General features: G+C 38.7%; 1 protein-coding gene across 1 annotated transcript in view; it reads right to left on the bottom strand.

Moving 5' to 3' along the window:
* IQCM (IQ motif containing M) overlaps nt 1-17,951 on the bottom strand; it is a 246,894-nt gene extending 228,943 nt beyond the window's left edge. The window contains exons 1-3 of the mRNA XM_037058235.1: nt 17,918-17,951; nt 10,349-10,431; nt 8,307-8,574 (exon numbers count right to left, since the gene is read on the bottom strand). Coding sequence (XP_036914130.1) covers nt 8,307-8,574; nt 10,349-10,431; nt 17,918-17,951 — 385 coding nt within the window. The remainder of the gene's footprint in view (nt 1-8,306; nt 8,575-10,348; nt 10,432-17,917) is intronic.
* Between the last annotated feature and the right edge of the window lie 108 nt (nt 17,952-18,059).

The following is an 18,059-nucleotide window of genomic DNA, read 5'->3' as shown; positions in this document are numbered from 1 at the left end:
ATGGGACAACTGTAATGGCATAACCAATAAAATATTTTTAAAAAGAGAAGCCAATTAAGTTAGCCTCACTTATCTTTTTTATATAAAACACACCTATCTCAGAAATGTATTATCTCAGAATGACAACTAAGATCTTAATAAGAAGTGTAGCCTTACATTTTTCAAATGATGTTTACTTGATTTACTAAGTAGCATATAATGATCCCTATCTGTGCCTGAAAAAAAGGTTAAATTAATACAAATGCTAGTGGTTCGGGCCAACCGACTTCCACACAGCAGGACAAAAGCCATCACGGGTCCCTTGGCTACACGTAAATCACTGGAGAGGAAGAAATGTTCCAGGGCTCACACATTTGCTAATGTCCTGGGCTCTCTCGTGTTGCTAGGAGGAAATTACATGCCACTCAGTAAAAGACTGAGTTACCTTCAGACCCAGTTTATGGCTGTTCCTTTTCCAAACCCTCCAAAACGTATGTAAATCTCAGACTACAGGCAAACCCTGCAAGCAGTTTGTAACATCTTCTCTCAGTGGCCTCTGATGGGAATTCATGTCAATGGGGCACACACATATCTATCCTTCCTCTTACTTCAGGATACAAGAGAAACAGGGGGAAGGGATAGATGGAAAGGTTCATGGCTCGGGTTTGTGAGCATGAAAGGCCTCCCTTACCCCACCCCTTTCCTCGCACTGGTGAGAAGAGTCAGGCTGGGCTTAGTCCCTCTGGAGGGTCTCCAGGATGCCAGCCACCAGGAGGCAAGCACATCCGTCTCCTCTGCAGAACCAGGTTTAGTGACAGGGCCGGTCCTGCGCTGCGCAGAGAGCAGGCGCAGGGCACCGCGGCTGGCAGGTGCTGCCTGCCGCAGGGAGAATGAGTTTAATGCTGGAAGAGGATTAACAAGCCATGTGGCTACTTTTCCAGAGCAATATGCTCTCATCAGCTTTCTCTGTATCAAAATGACCATTTAAATCTCATTTGCACAATTCTTGTGTCTTATTTCTCAATTCAATCGATTCCCAACTCAGAAGGAAAAAGACAGTTAGTTATCATAAACCTGGTCCCCTAATACAGAGACCCACAGAGAAGGGAGAGGGAGTGGGGAGTGGTGGGGGGAGAGAGAGAGAAAGAGAGAGAGAGAGAAAGGATTTCTATTAAACTTCAAGTTCCATGAGGGCAAGGGCCATAGTAAGTAGCATCCGGTTCAAGCAGGAGCTTACTACAGCTACTGAATAAATATATTAATGAGGAAATGAGAGTTTCCTATTAGCCTATTGATGACATGTTTGCACTCATTACACAAGGAAAAATATTTTCCGCATGATGTCTACAACCGAAACTTACTTTGGGAAGTATACTTCATTAGTTTTCTATGGCGTCATAACAAATTGCCAAAACCTTGGCGGCTTCAAACAACAGAAACGTGTCCTCTCACAGTTTTGGAAGCGAGAAGCCCATAATCAAGGTGTCAAAATGACACGCTGAGCAAAATTTTTTCTACAAAGTTCCCATCAGACTACCAGAGAAAAAACAATAGAAAGCCAAATGATTTTAACGACATAGAAGAAATTAATGAGTAACACAGCTGGTATTTGAATCCAGGGAGTTGAACTCCTGTGTTTTGAGCCAATAAACCATCCTGCCCTCTTACAGGGGGTATTTCACAGATTTGCCCAAACTGGAAAGTGCGGGTAAAGTTTTCGTTTAGCAAAGCTTGGGTCTGAGGTTTAAACAGGGTCCTCGGGACTTGATTTCTCTGCATCATTTAGTTCACACTTGAGTGTTGACTTTATTCCAAAATTTCAGGCTGTGTTCTTTGGTGCCCCCCAGCTCACATGTTCGTTGCTGGTTGAAGCCCTATCCCTCCACCCCATCTCTGTGGCCCGGAGAACAAGCTCTTCCCTTCGGCTATGCCTGAATCACAGGCCCGCCCTGGGAGCCAGGGGTCGCCGTGACAGCCTTCCCCAGGCTGCACACACTTTAAGTGGGAGGAGTGTTTCTCCCAATCAAACCAGGGCACTGTTACCAAAGGTAAAGTTAAAGGATGCCAAGAAGACAAAAAATCTCCAAATGTCTGCTGAAGAAGCTTTTCACTACACATGGAAAACCATTTCTAGGAAGCAAAGGCACTTTTATATTTTCTTGGAGAAGGTGATATCATTGCCTCATGCATACAGCTTATGTACAAATGACCTAGTGGACCCTAGCCCACCACAAACTATCCCACTAGCCTCTTGATGCTTCTCTGCCTGTGTCCCTTGTCAAGTGCAAAACATAGTGAACGTGCCAAATCAGAAAAGTCCTGCAAGTTTAGAAAAACTTCTGTCTAATCCTAAGATTTCCGTTATCCCCTAAATTGTTCTCTGGGCTAATAACAGAGTTAGTAGGAAAGAGACGGTTTTAAAAAATGCCTTTCAATTATCTCTAAATCCTTTATAATATTTTACTGATTTTTACTAAAGTACATAAATTTATTAAAAGTCAGTGACCGTGGGGGCCACTTCAGTGGAGTGAGCCACGTTACTACAGAAGCAATGAGGCTCCTGTCCTTGCGTGTGCATCCTGCGTCCTTCTATTTCAGAGCTCACCAGGTCAGTAGAAAAAAGAAGAAAAAAATGTAGGGAAGGAACGACAGTGTTCAAGACATATGTCACTCAGATGTATAGTTGTATTCATTTGCTAATTTTTTAAATTCTTTTAGTTTTTTTCTGTAAGAACATAGGCAAGCAAAAGATAATTGCTGGCCAGAAATAGAAACATAACAATCTGAGCCAGGAAGGAGCTAAGAGAGCAGAGAAGCAGCTGCAAAACCCTCTGTGTGGTGCTCTCTGAAGATGTTACCCCGGATTCCTTCCCTTCTTTAGAAGTTTCTCCTGTGAGAGTCTGTTTTTGTACACAGAAGGAGATTAGTGGGTTTCAGATTCCAAGGCCTCAAAAGTCAAATTACTCTGTAATGCCAAATTCAACACACTTTTCCATTTCATTTTTTAAAAATCCTCTAGTTTCCATGTCTCCTATAAATTGTTATGAAACCTGGTCTTAAATTTCTCCAAATAACGTTGTGGGACTGAGCAAAATATACTTTTAATATTTGTTAATGGTTTATGTACACTTAATCTCATTAAAATATAAAATAGAAGGCCTTGCAAACATTGTTGATCAAAATACTGTTTGGTAAATTGTCACCACTGTGAGAAAAAATAAACACGACAGAGTCATTTTTTCTGATAGGTTTTTCTAGTGCTTCCTAGCCATGTAGTTACTCTAAAACATTATTAAAATTCATGATGCCTTCATTTCATATTTGAAGGAAAAGATTTATTATTTGGGGACCAAAGAACATACATACATACATCTACTCCTTTCCAAACTGTTAAGAAACAATCCAGTACTAACCCTAAATGTATTTGCTTGACACGAATATCATGAAATCTCATTGAGTTAAATTATAATGTGTTTTCAAATTTATTTTTAATTTTTATTTAATTCTTGTTCAAGTACAGTTTTAAATAAATTGAAATAAGACCTAAGTACTTCTTCATTTCCAAGCAAATGCGTAAGTAGATGAGTACTATTTATTATACGGTAACTATAAACTAATATTTGATATGTGTTACAAAAACTGATTTTTACATGTGATTTCTAATCAAGATTCATAAATTAATGGCAGCATGACAATAGAAACTGGTTAAGCAGTACTCAAAGAGAAGATTATTTCGTATTTTTTCTGATTTAGTTCCATTGAGTAAAATGGAAGTAAATGGCTATGTATTATATGCAAGCACACAAAAATATTTACTAAAGATATTTGATATTATCATTGTTGCAGTGTATTTTTAAAGTTGATTTCTTTGGATCAAATTTAAGGAATGTCTGGCCTGTTCGCACATAAAATGTTCAACTTATGGAATCTGACGCACCTGAACTTGTCGGTGCAACAAGAGCAAAAGGTACGTGCATGTACCACACGCACAGGACTCACTTTTCTTTCTAATCTCACAAACTTTAATCAAGTTCTGGAGGCCACTGATATCTTAGATCACGCTTCCATTCACAGTGAAGTGAATATTAAGAATATGTTTTTAAAAATCAATTCAAGTTACAGACTTAATATAGGTTTTTGAGATAAGAGCTTTGAGAAATAAGTTTGCGATTTTAATTCACATATAAACTCTAAGATCGGCACTTTGTGGCTGTCTGGTGGGGCACAGGCAAAGGCCCCTAATAACATGCCTCTGACTTCAACAGGGCCTGTAGGAGGATGTGCGGGCTGACCAGTGTCCTCCCTGTGCTCTTGATAGAACCTTCACTTTTTTCTTACACCCCCACTCCCAACACCCTTGGGTTCAAGATAGCAATCTGCTGAAGAAAACAATCCCCCAAAGGAAACTAGCATTAGAACGGACTAGCCACCTCCTCTAAGACACCTTCAAAACACCCTTTCTCTGCTGTTCATCTCAATCTCTATAGACCCTTCACCTTTCACCCTTTCTTTTTTAAATTTATTTTTATATTGAATTTATTGGAGTGACATTTGTTCACAAAACCATACAGGTTTCAAGTGTACAACTCAAAACAACATCGTCTGCACACTGCATTGTGCACCCACCATGATCCCCAAGCAAAGTTTCTTTCCACCCACATTTCCTCCCCTTTGCCCACCTTCACCTACCCTCCACCCCCTTTTCTTTCTGGCTATCACCACACTGTTGTCTGTGTCTGTGTGTTATATGTATACGTTTTTTGCTTAATCCTCTCACCTTCTTTCATCCTTTCTTCAATCCCCGGCCCAAACCCTTCACTGTGCCCTAGGACACCTCAAATCTTTCATCAGCTAAACTGATATTCGAGCTCTGTTCTCTATATGGTTCCTGTCTTCTTGTTCTAACAATGTAATTTTCATAAAGATATAACTTTTTCAGCAGCTCTCTAAAGAAGTAACTGTTCCTTTTTTTCAACCCTTCCCATACTCGGTAGCTAAAGATAGAATCCGTTTCTTCCTTGATCCTTATTGACATTTCCCAACCATTTCTCTCTTCTCCTAAAAAGAAGGAGGGACTTCGTTTTCATAGCAAACTGTCTCTTCATAGTCCATGTGCTTTCCCACTTGCCCTTATCATGGTTATTTCACTTTTCTCTTTGCTCCTTGAAACTCCAATACTTCCCATCTCATACTCCAGTGAAAACCTCACTTCTAATTTCCCTGAAGCAACAAAAAGCAATCCCATCACTTAATTTACCCATTGGCCTGTGTCTGTGCCCGTGCCCCCGCCTGCCTCCTGGGACAGTGGATGAGCTTCCCTTGCTCCTGTCTAAGGTGCTCCTCGTCCTGGACCCAAGTATGAGAAACATATTTCACGCTCTCCTGATTTCCCTCCTAGCTGTTCTTTTTCTACCTCCTTTGCTGGGCACTTTTTTTCTTGTTCTCTAAATATTGGTAACCCCTGGAATTCAGTCCCTGGATATTTTTTTCCTCCACCTCCATTTACTTCCTAGATGATCTTATCTAAGCCTATGATTATAAACCAAATCTACATTTGTGCCATTTAGGGTGACTATACATTAGCCACTCACCAACTGTAGCTATTGAGCACTGAAATGTAGCCAGACCAATATCTAAAATACACACCGGATTTTGGAGACTTAGTATGAAAAAATGTAAAACACCTCATTAATTTTTATACTGATGAAATGATAGGATTTGGATTTATTAGGTTAAGTAAATATATTGTTAAAATTCATTTTACCTGTTTAATTTTTTTAATGTGGCCACTAGAAAATTTTTAATGACATCGGTGGCTCTACTATATTTCTATGGGACAATATTGATCATTAATAACTCCAACCTTTCCTATTAGCCCAAACTTATATAACAGACTGGCTAGTGGACATTTTCATTTGCATGTGTACCAGGCACCTCAGACACAATGGGCCCACATGGCACCTCAGGGATTCGGCCCACGCAGAACGGCATCGCCCTCTCTTCCACCTCTCAGAGGGCGATGGCGCTTACCTTCCAGTTCATCAAACCTAAAGCTCAGAATCATCCTTTGCCTCACACTCCATACCCATTCTTTCAGCATGTACTGACAATTCATCACCAAAAAGTTTAAAGAAAGTATTTTAAGAAAGTGAGCCTGGGGAACAGGAATGAACGATGGGAAAATAAAACCAGGAAGAAGGGAGACTGATGTAAGAATTTGGTGGTGAGGGTGGCTGACTCTCACTCCAGGAAACTAGTTGCTTAAACACCTGAGACCTTCTGAGGAGCTTTATAGAATATGACTGAGCCCCCTCTGCCCAGGTAGAGAAAGGAGGAAATATTTCCCCATCGCCCCTCATGCCCCCTTCCTGGGGAGTTAATGGATCAGTGCTAAGCCCATTCTGTGGGTGTCCCAAGTCAGGAGGAGCCAGAGAAGCCCAGAGCTTGTGTTTATTAAAGTATTGGAAACACTCTGTTGTAACTGTCCATTTATCCTCCTTCATCCAACCTCATACAAATCACATATGTCAAACTGCAACTCCTTCGGGGTAAGTAGCTTATCTTTTATCTCTGCATGGCTGGCATAATAAATAAATGCTGGTTGCATAAATGCATGAACCCCACACTTTCAGTATGGCCGTGACCCCCAAGATCAGTCTTCAGTCTTCACCTACCCGTCTCTCCTTAAGTGCTAGATCTCCATGTCCAACCTCCTAAGCATCATCTTCATATACATGTCCACTTAAGAGGCCTAAACCTAAACTCATTCTTCCCCCTGGCCTTTCTCCATTTGACCCAAATCTGCTTTTCCCTCTGCATTCCCATCTCAGGGTAATGACATACATTTTCCAGGCCAGAAACTGAATTGTTGTTCTTTAGGCATTCTTTAATTAGATGAATTGTGGAGAGACAGGTTAAAAACCATAGACAGATTTCTTTCCTGTAGTATTCGTCAAGGTTTCCATGCATTAATGCTCAGTACAAGTCTTCAAGAAGTGAATGTACTTTTTCAGACTCATCTCACTGAAGAGTGTTCCTGTCAAGGTGAATCGCTAGGGACTGAAGACTACACTTGGGGAATCGCTATGGTAGCATCCATCCGCCACACTTCACGCTGCCCTAATTTAGGCCCCTGTCATCTCGTACACAGAGCACCTCTTTCCTGAAAAGCCTCCCACTGATCTCTCTCCCACACCCCCTTCCAGTGTGATTTTTCAGACAGACAGATGTGGCCATGCCTCATTCCATCCCCAAACCCAGCTTTAAAATCACCAATGGGTTTCCATTACAGGTAAGTTCCAGTCCTAGACCCCTGTTATATGTTATAAATTCTAGCCTCACCCATCGTCCCAACTTCCTTTCTTTCACAGCTCTCCTTTCCCAAAACATCACATTCTTTTGTCCTTTGGGGGTTTCATTTCATTGTCACTGCTCCAAATGGCCTCTCCTGTTTCCATCCTCTAACAAACGTCTCCTTAAAACCCACTTCTAATGAGATCTCTTCCATTCCAGCACTTGGTCAGTAATGCCTCAGTGTTTCCATAATGCTTTGCACTGACTGCTGTTATGGCCATTGTCACGTTGTATGACAAGGGACAACCTACATGTGCATTCTCACCAATACTCTCTAACTAAGCCTTTTAACCTTTGTTTCTCCAGTTCCCAGCAACCTGTTCTATGGCAGGAACTGAATGAAAAAAATTTAAATGAATGAATAACAAAATAAGCAATAACAAAGATTAAAATGTAGATGAATTTCAAAAAGCTGTAATTAAAAATGTGTTTTAAGAGCTCATTTATTCCAGTCATTAGTCTCAGGAAAACATCCTTTTGTTTAAATAGACCTTCAGTTTCATACCAAGTTCTTGATAGAGAATAAACCTTTACTACAAGTTGTCTTAAAGGGGAATTCTATAACTCCCAAGCTCCTCTTAGGGATTTGGAGGACCATGCTTACACATAGTTTACTGACTCTGCCTACCCTGCTCAGCCGCAGAATCCAAAGCCATATGCCTCTGACTGAGCTACTAACCGTGAACTAACCAGTCTCAGGAGTTGTACTAGAAGGAATGTCAATCCCCCTGCTGGAGGAGTGGCTAGCCAGTTGTGTTCATCTAAGTTCCTCTTCCCCATTAGGGTGCTCTCTTCTCAGTTTTGGGTGACCTCAGAGTTAGCAGCTCTTTCAATCAAGCCTCCTTACCTTTCATTGCTAAAGTCTAAAGTTTGGATTTTTGCCTGAACAAGGAAATTCCCTTATAAAGACACACCAGAAGCAAACAGTGTTGCCTGTGAGTTTCCTGAATTCCTTTGCTCCACCAAAAACTCACCTTTTGCAATTAGATCTATGGATCCCATGAATTTCTCTCTCACATTAAAAATGCATGGCTCCTTGAAAGAAGTGGGCCGTGGGGGCTCCTCAGAATGGTCGCCTTTGGAAACATCTTTGGGAAAACAAGTGTGCTTGTGTGCTGTCTGAAGTTCTTGGACCACATCAAGTGTTTCCTTTTTTTTTATCTCCAAAGGTATGTATTTTCCAGATTTCGGTTTTTGGTGTTTATGTCTGAAAACATTTACAGAACTACCTTGAACTTTTTTCTGTGAATAAAACAAAGATAAATTTAATTAAATTTAATTCCCATATTAACTATATAACAGTATATAATAATTTTTATTACTACAGTATTAAACTTGTATCTACTAAATACATTTTGCGGAGTACCTTTCTATATAAGACATTTACTATAAAGCGTATGACAGTATTCAAATAAAGGGGATGTTTTCCTATGTAGTTCTCAAAAGGCATTTCACAGAGATGAGGGTTACATTCTACTTTGAAAAATGTAAATTTAAGAGTTACTTTTTCCCTCAGATATGATTGTTTCCAAATACAGCTTTAAAGTCTACTTTAAAATAGAAGTTTTCAACTAGATGTATAAGAATATAATTACTTTTCAATCATATTTGAGGAATTCTAAGATGTCCATAATATGTTAATACCCCCAACACTCTTTTTCTGTTGAACCATAAATAACTGCTCACACATAGAGGCAGATTCTCAAGGAAAAATATTAATAATTGGACACATATTTCAGATCATTTCAATCACTTCAATATTTCTTATTTTTTACTACCTGAGTAATATAAAAATAATATAGTCCCAGGTCTCTGAGAAGTAGTTATTCAAACAGTTATACTTATTCTAGTCTAATCATTGTCTGGCTCATAGACAGTTATAGCTTCCTCCCCTCTCTCTCCCCACCCGAAAAAAAAGTTTAGACAAATTCAAATTGTTGCCAATTCAAGATGCCATTAAAAAGGTATCATGTTTTGCAAGCAGAAAAAGACAGAATATTATTCTGTTATTAAACTCTAAACATAGGTCAGGATTCTAAGGTACCTCTATCTAACTCTGAAGGTTGAAGTTTTCATCCCATGTACCTACTAATTAATCAATATAATTTCAAATTGTTTTTTGGTTAGAGGAAAAAGTTAAGCAACGTCGGCAATGTTGATTACAACATTAAAACCATCTATGGCCAGTCTCCACGTAGAGGACCATTCAAAAGTAACACGTGGAAAAATTATAACCCCCTTCCTCTATAGTAATGATTAAAAAATATTTAAAATCTTTATTTAAAATGCATTGTTTTTAAAAAGTATTCAAAAGAGAGTAAGATAGTGCAGGACAAAGTACATCATTCTAAATCCCCCTCCTTCCTGACCTATCTCCCCAAAGACCCATTTGCCACAATAGCTGCTGCTCCCCAAATTGGCCATCTCTTCTGTAGCTATCCTCCAAAATTTCACCCTGTGCTGCCTCTCCTTTCTCTTTGTCCCCCCATCCCTTCCATTCCTCCTCCTTGGACCTTCCAAATCTATGCCATTCAGTGAGTGTTTACTGGGCCAGGCCCAAGCTTGTTGCTGGAGGTGCAGTATTCTAAAGAGGCAGCCAGTACCCACAGGGAACATTCAGACTGGTAAACAGTTCTAACTCAATGTGGAGGAAGCTCAGGTAAGCGTGGCATGTAGGGGCACAGAGGAGACATCATCTCACAGTGTGTTTTCTAGAGATATTTACTTGAGATACTTAATCCAAATATTTCTGTTATAATTCATCAAAAGGACAATATTACAAATTGTATGTGCAAATTAAGTATATATTTATAATTAAATAATCTGTGTAGCTTAAAAATCTTAATTTTAAATTCAATCTGAAATCAAATCTTGTAGCTAGAAAGGATTTCATTTTTTTCTCTATTCTATTCAAAATCTGTCAGGATTCATGTAATCATTTGGAACAATCATTGTGGTATATAAAAATAGTTATTAGTTTCCTGAAAAATATGTTAGATAAATGCAAAGCACTAACCTCATTTATTTTCTCATAATGTTGGGCAATGAGATTTTTTGCTTCCTGAAAAAAATCTTGCTTGGTAATCTCTAATACAGGACCTAAAAGAAAAAGAGAGAAATTTTTTTAAGGTAGTTGATATACTTTCTTAATCAAAATAAGGTGAAACTATGATATTAAAATTTGGGGACAGTTATGAATCTTGCAGGACATTATTAAAAGTGAATCTTATAAGTGGAACTTGTAAGTGAACACAAAGCAAGTTAATGCAATGTGGCTTCAATGTAATATTTTGCTTTAAAAAACATCAGCTTACAATAGTCAGAGTGATAGATTATCCTAACTTACTAAAATTCAGGGAAATCAAAAAAAGCACACAAAATTGAAATCGCAAATAGTTCTAAACATCTTTTAAATGTTTCTATACATAAGACACAAGACATTTTTTTTCCGTGATTACAGTCAAAAGGTGGCCGGTGGTTCATTCCTTATCGTAGTTACGGGAATTGGAGCGTTTGCTGTCTCCAGGTCTTCACTTGAGAGTTTTGCTAAAACAATTCTATAGAAACTCCTAAAGCATTAAAGAAAAAACTGGAGTTTTATAAGCAATCCATCATAGTAGCATTAAGCTGAGTTTCAAGTATATATAATATATATTACATGTATCATAATATAAGGAAATGTTTTAGGCTAGTGAAATTATTTCTTTCCCCATGGAAATGTTAATATTTGCCCTCACATTTTAGCTAAATTTAATTCATCTACTTCAATCTCTTTGTGAACTTTATTATAACATATTTGTTATTGCTAATAATGTATTTTTATTGCTACACAGGGATGTGGTAAGTTAATCCAAAGTATGAAGAGGTTTTATTATTTGCAAACCTATTAATTCATCAGTTCTGGATAAAAAGAGCTATAATAAGACCAGACTCGTTCAAACTAATTTAGAAAGTTGAAATTTATCCTTGTGAAATTGAAGAAATGAGGATTCATTCATGAAATTAATCACATAAAAAGTTAGCCCGATCATAGTAACATAACAATAACTACAGTAACAGTAACTGTTCGCATTTTTTTAAAGTTCATTATGTGCTGGGCGCTCTGCTGACTGCTTTGTAATCAAGTCCAATTTTATCTTTGCAATGACTCTGTGTGAGATGTTATTATTATCATCCACATTTTACATATGAAAAAATGAAGGTTTAGGATAGTAAAATAAGGTTCATGGGCAAAATGGAATTCAAGACCAAAATAGTGTGACTCAAAAAGAAGAGCTCTTAAAAGTCATTCCATATGCTATCGATATCTATGTGCATATAAATAAAGCCTTAATTGTTTTAACTGAGTAGACACAGACCTTGACAACTTCTCAATGATTACGGTAGTCATGTGTACTTGAATGCATGCTCATCCCATTGCGAACAGAGAAACAAAGATTATTAACTGGATGGACTCTTAATGTCAAAGTTGTTTAATTCCCTGTGATTTTAAATTTATTTGTTGAATCAGCTGCTTCAGCACCTTAAATGACATCGAGGGCTCAGGACTGCTGGCTTGGAGTCAGGGTGTCAACACACCTTCAGCGGATCCAGTTCAGGACCCATGGGAAATGGCTCTCTTTTGGTGGCTGCCTGTTTTTGCCCCTTTAATGCAACCCCAGGCCTTGCTCTGTTCAAGAACCTCCTGAACAGACTGTATGGGTTCACCGTGGCAGTAGCTAGGTGAGCTGGGATCTACTTGCTGGCTCCAAGCAGGCCATTAGGGTCCCCAGAGTGTACGTCCACTCCTCCACAGTTCACAGGAAACAAGGGGCTTTCGGGGTTGGGGAAGATCAGAAACACTGATCAACAAGAGCCCGGCTAGAAAGAAAAGGCTGCTTTGGGAATTTAACTTCTCTTTCAAAGGTTGGTTTTTAGCTATGGAGGGGAAAATGGGAACAACTCTGTCAGCACATTAAATCACAAGTTTGCATTGTTCATGCCTGTTACAGGAGCGAGTGTGCAAGGTGAAGGGGAATGAAGGGGGGAATAGAACAACAACTGTAGTGGTATAATCAATAAAATATATTTTTTAAAAAAGAATGGAAGGGCAGATAAAGTGCTTCTCAGATAAGGTCAAGTTCAAGGAGTTCATTGTCACCAAGCCCTTATTATATGAAATGTTAAAGGGACTTATCTAAGAAAAAGAAGATAAAAAATATGTACAGTAAAATGATAGCAAACTCACAATTATTAACAACCACACCTAAAACAAAAACAAAAGCAAACTAAGCAAACAACTAGAACAGGAACAGAACCATAGAAATGGAGATCACATGGAGGGTTAGCAACAGGGGAGTGGGAGGAAGAGAGAGGGGGAAAAGGTACAGAGAATAAATAATGTGGATGGCGAGTAGCAAATAGATAGGGGGCAGGTAAGAATAGTATGGGAAATGTAGAAGATGAAGAACTTACAAGTATGACCTATAGACGTGAACTAAACGCGGAGAATGTGGGTGGGAGAGGGTGTGGAGGGGAGTAAAGGGGGGGAGATGGGACTACAGTAATTGCATAATCAATAAAATATATTTTAAAAAGTGATAAAATTTTTAAAAAGAAAAATGAAAAAATTAAAAAACAAGTTTGCAGGAGATTGCTGGCTTGAAATGAAAGTGTCTTAGTTCATTCAGGCTATTACAGAAAATACAATCTGGGTGGTTTATAAACAAAAGAAAATTATTTCTCATAATTCTGGAGACTTGAAAGTTCAAGGTCATGATACTAACAATTTGAAACCCAGTGAGGATCTGCTTTCTCATTAATGAATGTCTCCTCCCTGTTGGAACTACCTAGCTCTCTGGGGTCTCTTTTACAAAAGCACTAATCTCAATCTCAAGAGCTCTACTCTTATGACATAATCACCTCCCAAAGGCCCCACCTCTTTTTTTAAAATATTTTATTTATTTATCTTTAGAGGGGAAAGGGAAAGAGAGAAGGAGAGAAATATCAATGTATGGTTGCCTCTCATATGTCCCCTGCTGGCAACTGGCTTGCAACCCAGGCATGTGCCCTGACTGGGAATCGAACCACGACACTTTGGTTCGCAGGCCCGCACTCGATCCACTGAGCTACACCAGCCAGGGCATTTTTAAAAAATATTTTATTTAAGGCCCCACCTCTTAATATCATCACATTAAGTATTAGATTTCAATGTATGAATTTGGGGGGAACATACATATTGAGTTCATAGTGGAAAGTGTGGGTGAAATGCAAATATTCTACCAGGTTAACCAACTGAATGCCAGAGGAGTCTCCCGTACTCACAGGGAGTGCACGGCATCACAAAAAGAAGCAGATGTGTCAAAAAAGCAGGCAGTGATTCAGGAGGTCAGTATCTTTGTGGGTGCCATGCATGGCTGTGCAAGTTTGGAAGGCTCTTGGGCCCTCTCTGTCCGAGAGCTTCGCTGTCAAAGAAGGTGAGGTTGTCTCTAAGCGCTCATCTAGGATGAAGATGGGATGGTTTTTATAAAGCTACATCTTCACCAAAACCCAGTGACAGTCATGTCATACACTAATAAAGTATATTGACTCTCATGTGTCTGATACATAGCAGTATTATAATTCTAAGTAGTTATGAGACATTTAATTAGTCAAAAAGGAGGTAAACAAGGACAAGTTGTGGACTCACTGACTTTTCTCCAGGAAGTTAGTGGTCTGGTTAGAAACTCCCTCAAAGCAGATTCGGATTTTAGTTGAAACTTGATGAAACCACTAATTTTAATTTCTGAACCCCTGTCTCTTCCATGTAAGGGCAGTGCCTCTTATGGCTTTGAACAGTGAAATCTGTATGAACCAATTTGTGATTCACACATAACGTTATGTCCCACTCTCTGCAAAGAATATGCACACTTCTTCAGAAGCATATGCACAAAGTCTTGACACAACTATTTTTGTTGAAAAGGAGAAGAAAATCCACTAAGCCATTTCCTTAGGATATGTAGACAGCCCTGAATGCGGGGGATACCGTGGCAAATCTAGAAGGACGGGGAGAGTTGAGTTTGGTAATGACGTATGACACTTGCCACAGCTACAAGTGGAAGGAAGACGCTAGAGAGTGAGGGGAGATGTTGCTCTTTCTAGATTAACTGCAGAGAGACAATTCCAATGCCTGGTGATGGAACACCTGTAGTAGGTGCTTCCTCCCCAAACCCAGAAAATTGCTCCTCTCCTTTCTTGCTATGGTCTGCCCCAGACCTTGTTCCTCAGATTGGCATTGACCCCAAGTAACAGGACCCATGAGTCTACCTGGTGAAAAGCAAGGAATGTGAAGGAATGACCCTTCACATTCCAAACTGCTTACCTTATTTTGCACTCCCACCACTGATACATGACAATTCCAGTAGCTCCACAGCTTCTCCAAAATTGGCTGTTACCAGTCTTTTTAATTTTAGCTATTCTGGTGGGTACATGGTAGTATCTGCTATGGTCTGAATGTCGGTGTTCCTCCTCCCCAAATATGTGTGTTGAAATCCTAGTCCTCCCAAAATAGTGATAATATGAGGTGACGCCTTTGGGGGGTGATTAGGTCAAGAGGGTAGAGCCCTCATGATGGGATTAGCACTCTTATGAAAGAGGCCCCACAAAGCTTTTTCGGTCCTTCCATCATGTAAAGGTACAGCTAGATGTCTGCAACCTAGAAGAGGGTCCTCTCCTGACCATGCTGGCTCCCTGATCTCAGACTTCCAGATACGATAATTGTAAGAAACAAATTTCTGTTGCTTATAAGTCTGTGGCATCTTGTAATAGTGGACCAAGTGGACTAAGTATCTCATATGGTTTTGATTTGCTCGAAGATGGAGTTTTTAAATGCTTAAAATGGGAGTGGATGAAAAGAAGAGAGAAAAAATTCTGGATCCTAAGAGTACTGAAGGAGTTAGTTACAGAAATGGGAAGCACACCGGCCAGACCGAAAAGCTGATTTAAATGGGTAATACACAGGGCCTGGCAGAAGTAACAAGGCCATCGAGTGTGGTTGGGAGGGTGTGTGAATGTCTCCCATGAGACAGACAGCAATTTGGACATTTCACCTAAAATGTCATATGGTGTGCTTGAGTGTGATACTGTTATGTTATAGAATTACATGCTTAGGATTTTATAAGAAAGATTTGGTATAGATTACCAGCTCATAAAAAAACACAGTTATTTATGCCAGATCTTGTATTTTCATTTTACTCAGTTCAGGTTAAGAGGAGAAAGCCAAGAAACACTTTTAAATGTCACAATCAGCTAATAATAGAGGAAATATATAAGTAGGAAATCTTAGACAAGGCTAAATGAGAATATGTATTGTATACAGTTGCTATAATATTCCATATATCACTCTGGAGAACAAAGTAAATTAAAAATCGGGAAAATATAAATGAGACAAGTTATTATAATATTACCCATTTGTAGGTGTATATATTCTTATTTCACTGCTGTTGCTATTTAATAAACCTATTTAAAAGTCTTACTTTGAAATTAAAATTTAATCAACAAATTTTGGGATAAAAATTTTTGAATAAATGTACAGCCATACGAGTTATTCATGAAGTATAGAAATAGGACCAGACTTGTTAATAATTTTCTGTGGCCAAAAAATTAATTTTTTTGGCCACAAAAAATCTGAGCTGTTAGAGGCCAACATAAATCACCAGCACCCCTCCTGCCAGTTCACTGACGTAAAAACTTCCCTTAAAGATATAAGTATTTATATTGTATTATTAGAGATAAGATTTGAAACAGAAATATCCCAAGAGAAATAACAGTGAACCAAATCCAGACTAAGGCAGTGGTTTTAAAATTGTGCTTCAACAATTTTATGTGTCTTGGTGGCTCCTCTTTCTTTGAGTCAGACATTATTGGTTTTAGTTATTTGAGCTCTTCCTAAGTTTTATATTGTAGGGGGGAGGAAGTTGGCTAAATATCACAAACACACACCAAACAAGTAAAAAACAAATAAGCAAAGATTTGAATATGTGTGTATGTGCAGAAAGATCTTCTAAAAGCTCGTTCAGAGGAAGGGAAGGGTTAGGAGAGGGAGAAGAAGTTCAGAGAGGAAACACAGGAGGGGCCTGGAACCAAGGCCATTGAATTAGTTTGGGTCAAGTTGATGTGGAAGCTAGAAAGGCAACAGAGGGTCTTTGAACAGAAACCTCAAGTGAAATAGTTTATATTCAATTCTACTATGTGCAAATGAAGAAAATATAATTTTTTCCAAGTTCTTTTCAAAAAGAAAGAACCAAGTAAAACCCAAAGTTTAAGTTGCATGTGACTATAATCTCCTGAAACCCATATGCAATATCTTTTCCACAACGCATTCTGCATTAAGATCCAGCTCTTCCGTTTCAACTTGAAGACATTCTGTTGAGTTTTCTCTTAGAGACTCACGTTTCCTCATTTCCTACCTGGGTCTTCTTTCGCAGAGCGTTTGTCCTGTTTGCAATGATAAATAATTAGCAGGTTTCCTACACATATCAGGGAGACTTTACAGGGTAGTCCTCCAAAAATCTGTTTATATTATTGTTTCTCAGACTAGGGCTAAGTTGCTAAGGAGAAGTAGGAGAATTCCAAGCTTATGGTATCGAGACTTCCAATATAATTTAAATAATAATGGGCACGATCCAAAGGCAAAAAGAACATTCCTCCTCCATCTTGAAAAAGCATTGCGCCATCCAAATGGAAAAGGCGTTAAAGTGATCCTCATAGCTTGCTATTGGTAGCCGTGGACAGAAGCCAGCCAGCCAGCCTGTGTCACACACCGCCCGGGATCCCCTGAGCCAAGGGGATCCCAGTATAGACACAAAGCACTAAATCTTTCTCAGTCATGCCACCTAAACCTAAATTTATGATTACTTATATCGTTACCAGTTCTAAAAAAAATATAATGTGAGCTGCATATGTAATTTAAAATTTTCTAGTAGTCACATTTTTAAAGTGAATAGAGGTGAAATTAATTTTAATAAAATGTAATGACTGTTATAGAATATTTCATTTGAACAAAATATTTCCAAGTATTATTTCAACATTAATCAATATAAAAAAATGAGATATTTTTGTTCTGTCTTCTAAATCCAGAATGTATTCCACATTTACATACATCTCAATTCATATGCTAAATTTTTATCAGAAAAAGTGGATTGGTATTTAAATTTTTAAATGTTCATTCAAAAAAGTAGATTCACATATCCGTGTTGCTCCAACCATGATTAAACGTTTTTCAATAACTGGATTATGGGTTTTTACATTGAAATTAAAATGAATTAAAACTAAATGTTCAGTTCTTCGGTTTCCCTAGCCACATTCAAGCACTGAATAGCCATATGTGGCTAGTGGATACCATATTAGACCACACACTAAGTTAAACAGGGCTACAGATCTGTGAAAAGTTGGTTATGTTTAAATGAAGGGAATGAGATGAATTCTTACAAGGCGTGCCAATAAATTTAGTGCCCTGGGGGTTAATAATTAGTGAAGAGTGTCCTTGATTAGTGAATTAGTGAAGAGCCGTGCAAGGGCCGTGCACTGCGCATTGAGTTGCCCGAGTCCTGGAAGGGGGGCTACTCACGGGCCTGATCAGTCGCAGTGTCGGCGGCAGCCATGATGACAGTTAGGCCAGTCTTCTTTTTTGAAGGCTGGGTTCCAAGTTCCTACACACAATTATATTCACTCGGTCATTGCTCATTTTGAGCTTTTCTTTCACGCACTCA

The sequence above is a fragment of the Sturnira hondurensis genome, unplaced genomic scaffold, assembly GCF_014824575.4.
Source record: "Sturnira hondurensis isolate 20B ecotype Veracruz unplaced genomic scaffold, ASM1482457v3 Scaffold0010128, whole genome shotgun sequence".
Classification (NCBI taxonomy): domain Eukaryota; kingdom Metazoa; phylum Chordata; class Mammalia; order Chiroptera; family Phyllostomidae; genus Sturnira; species Sturnira hondurensis.
This window is presented reverse-complemented; position numbering and strand designations above follow the sequence as displayed.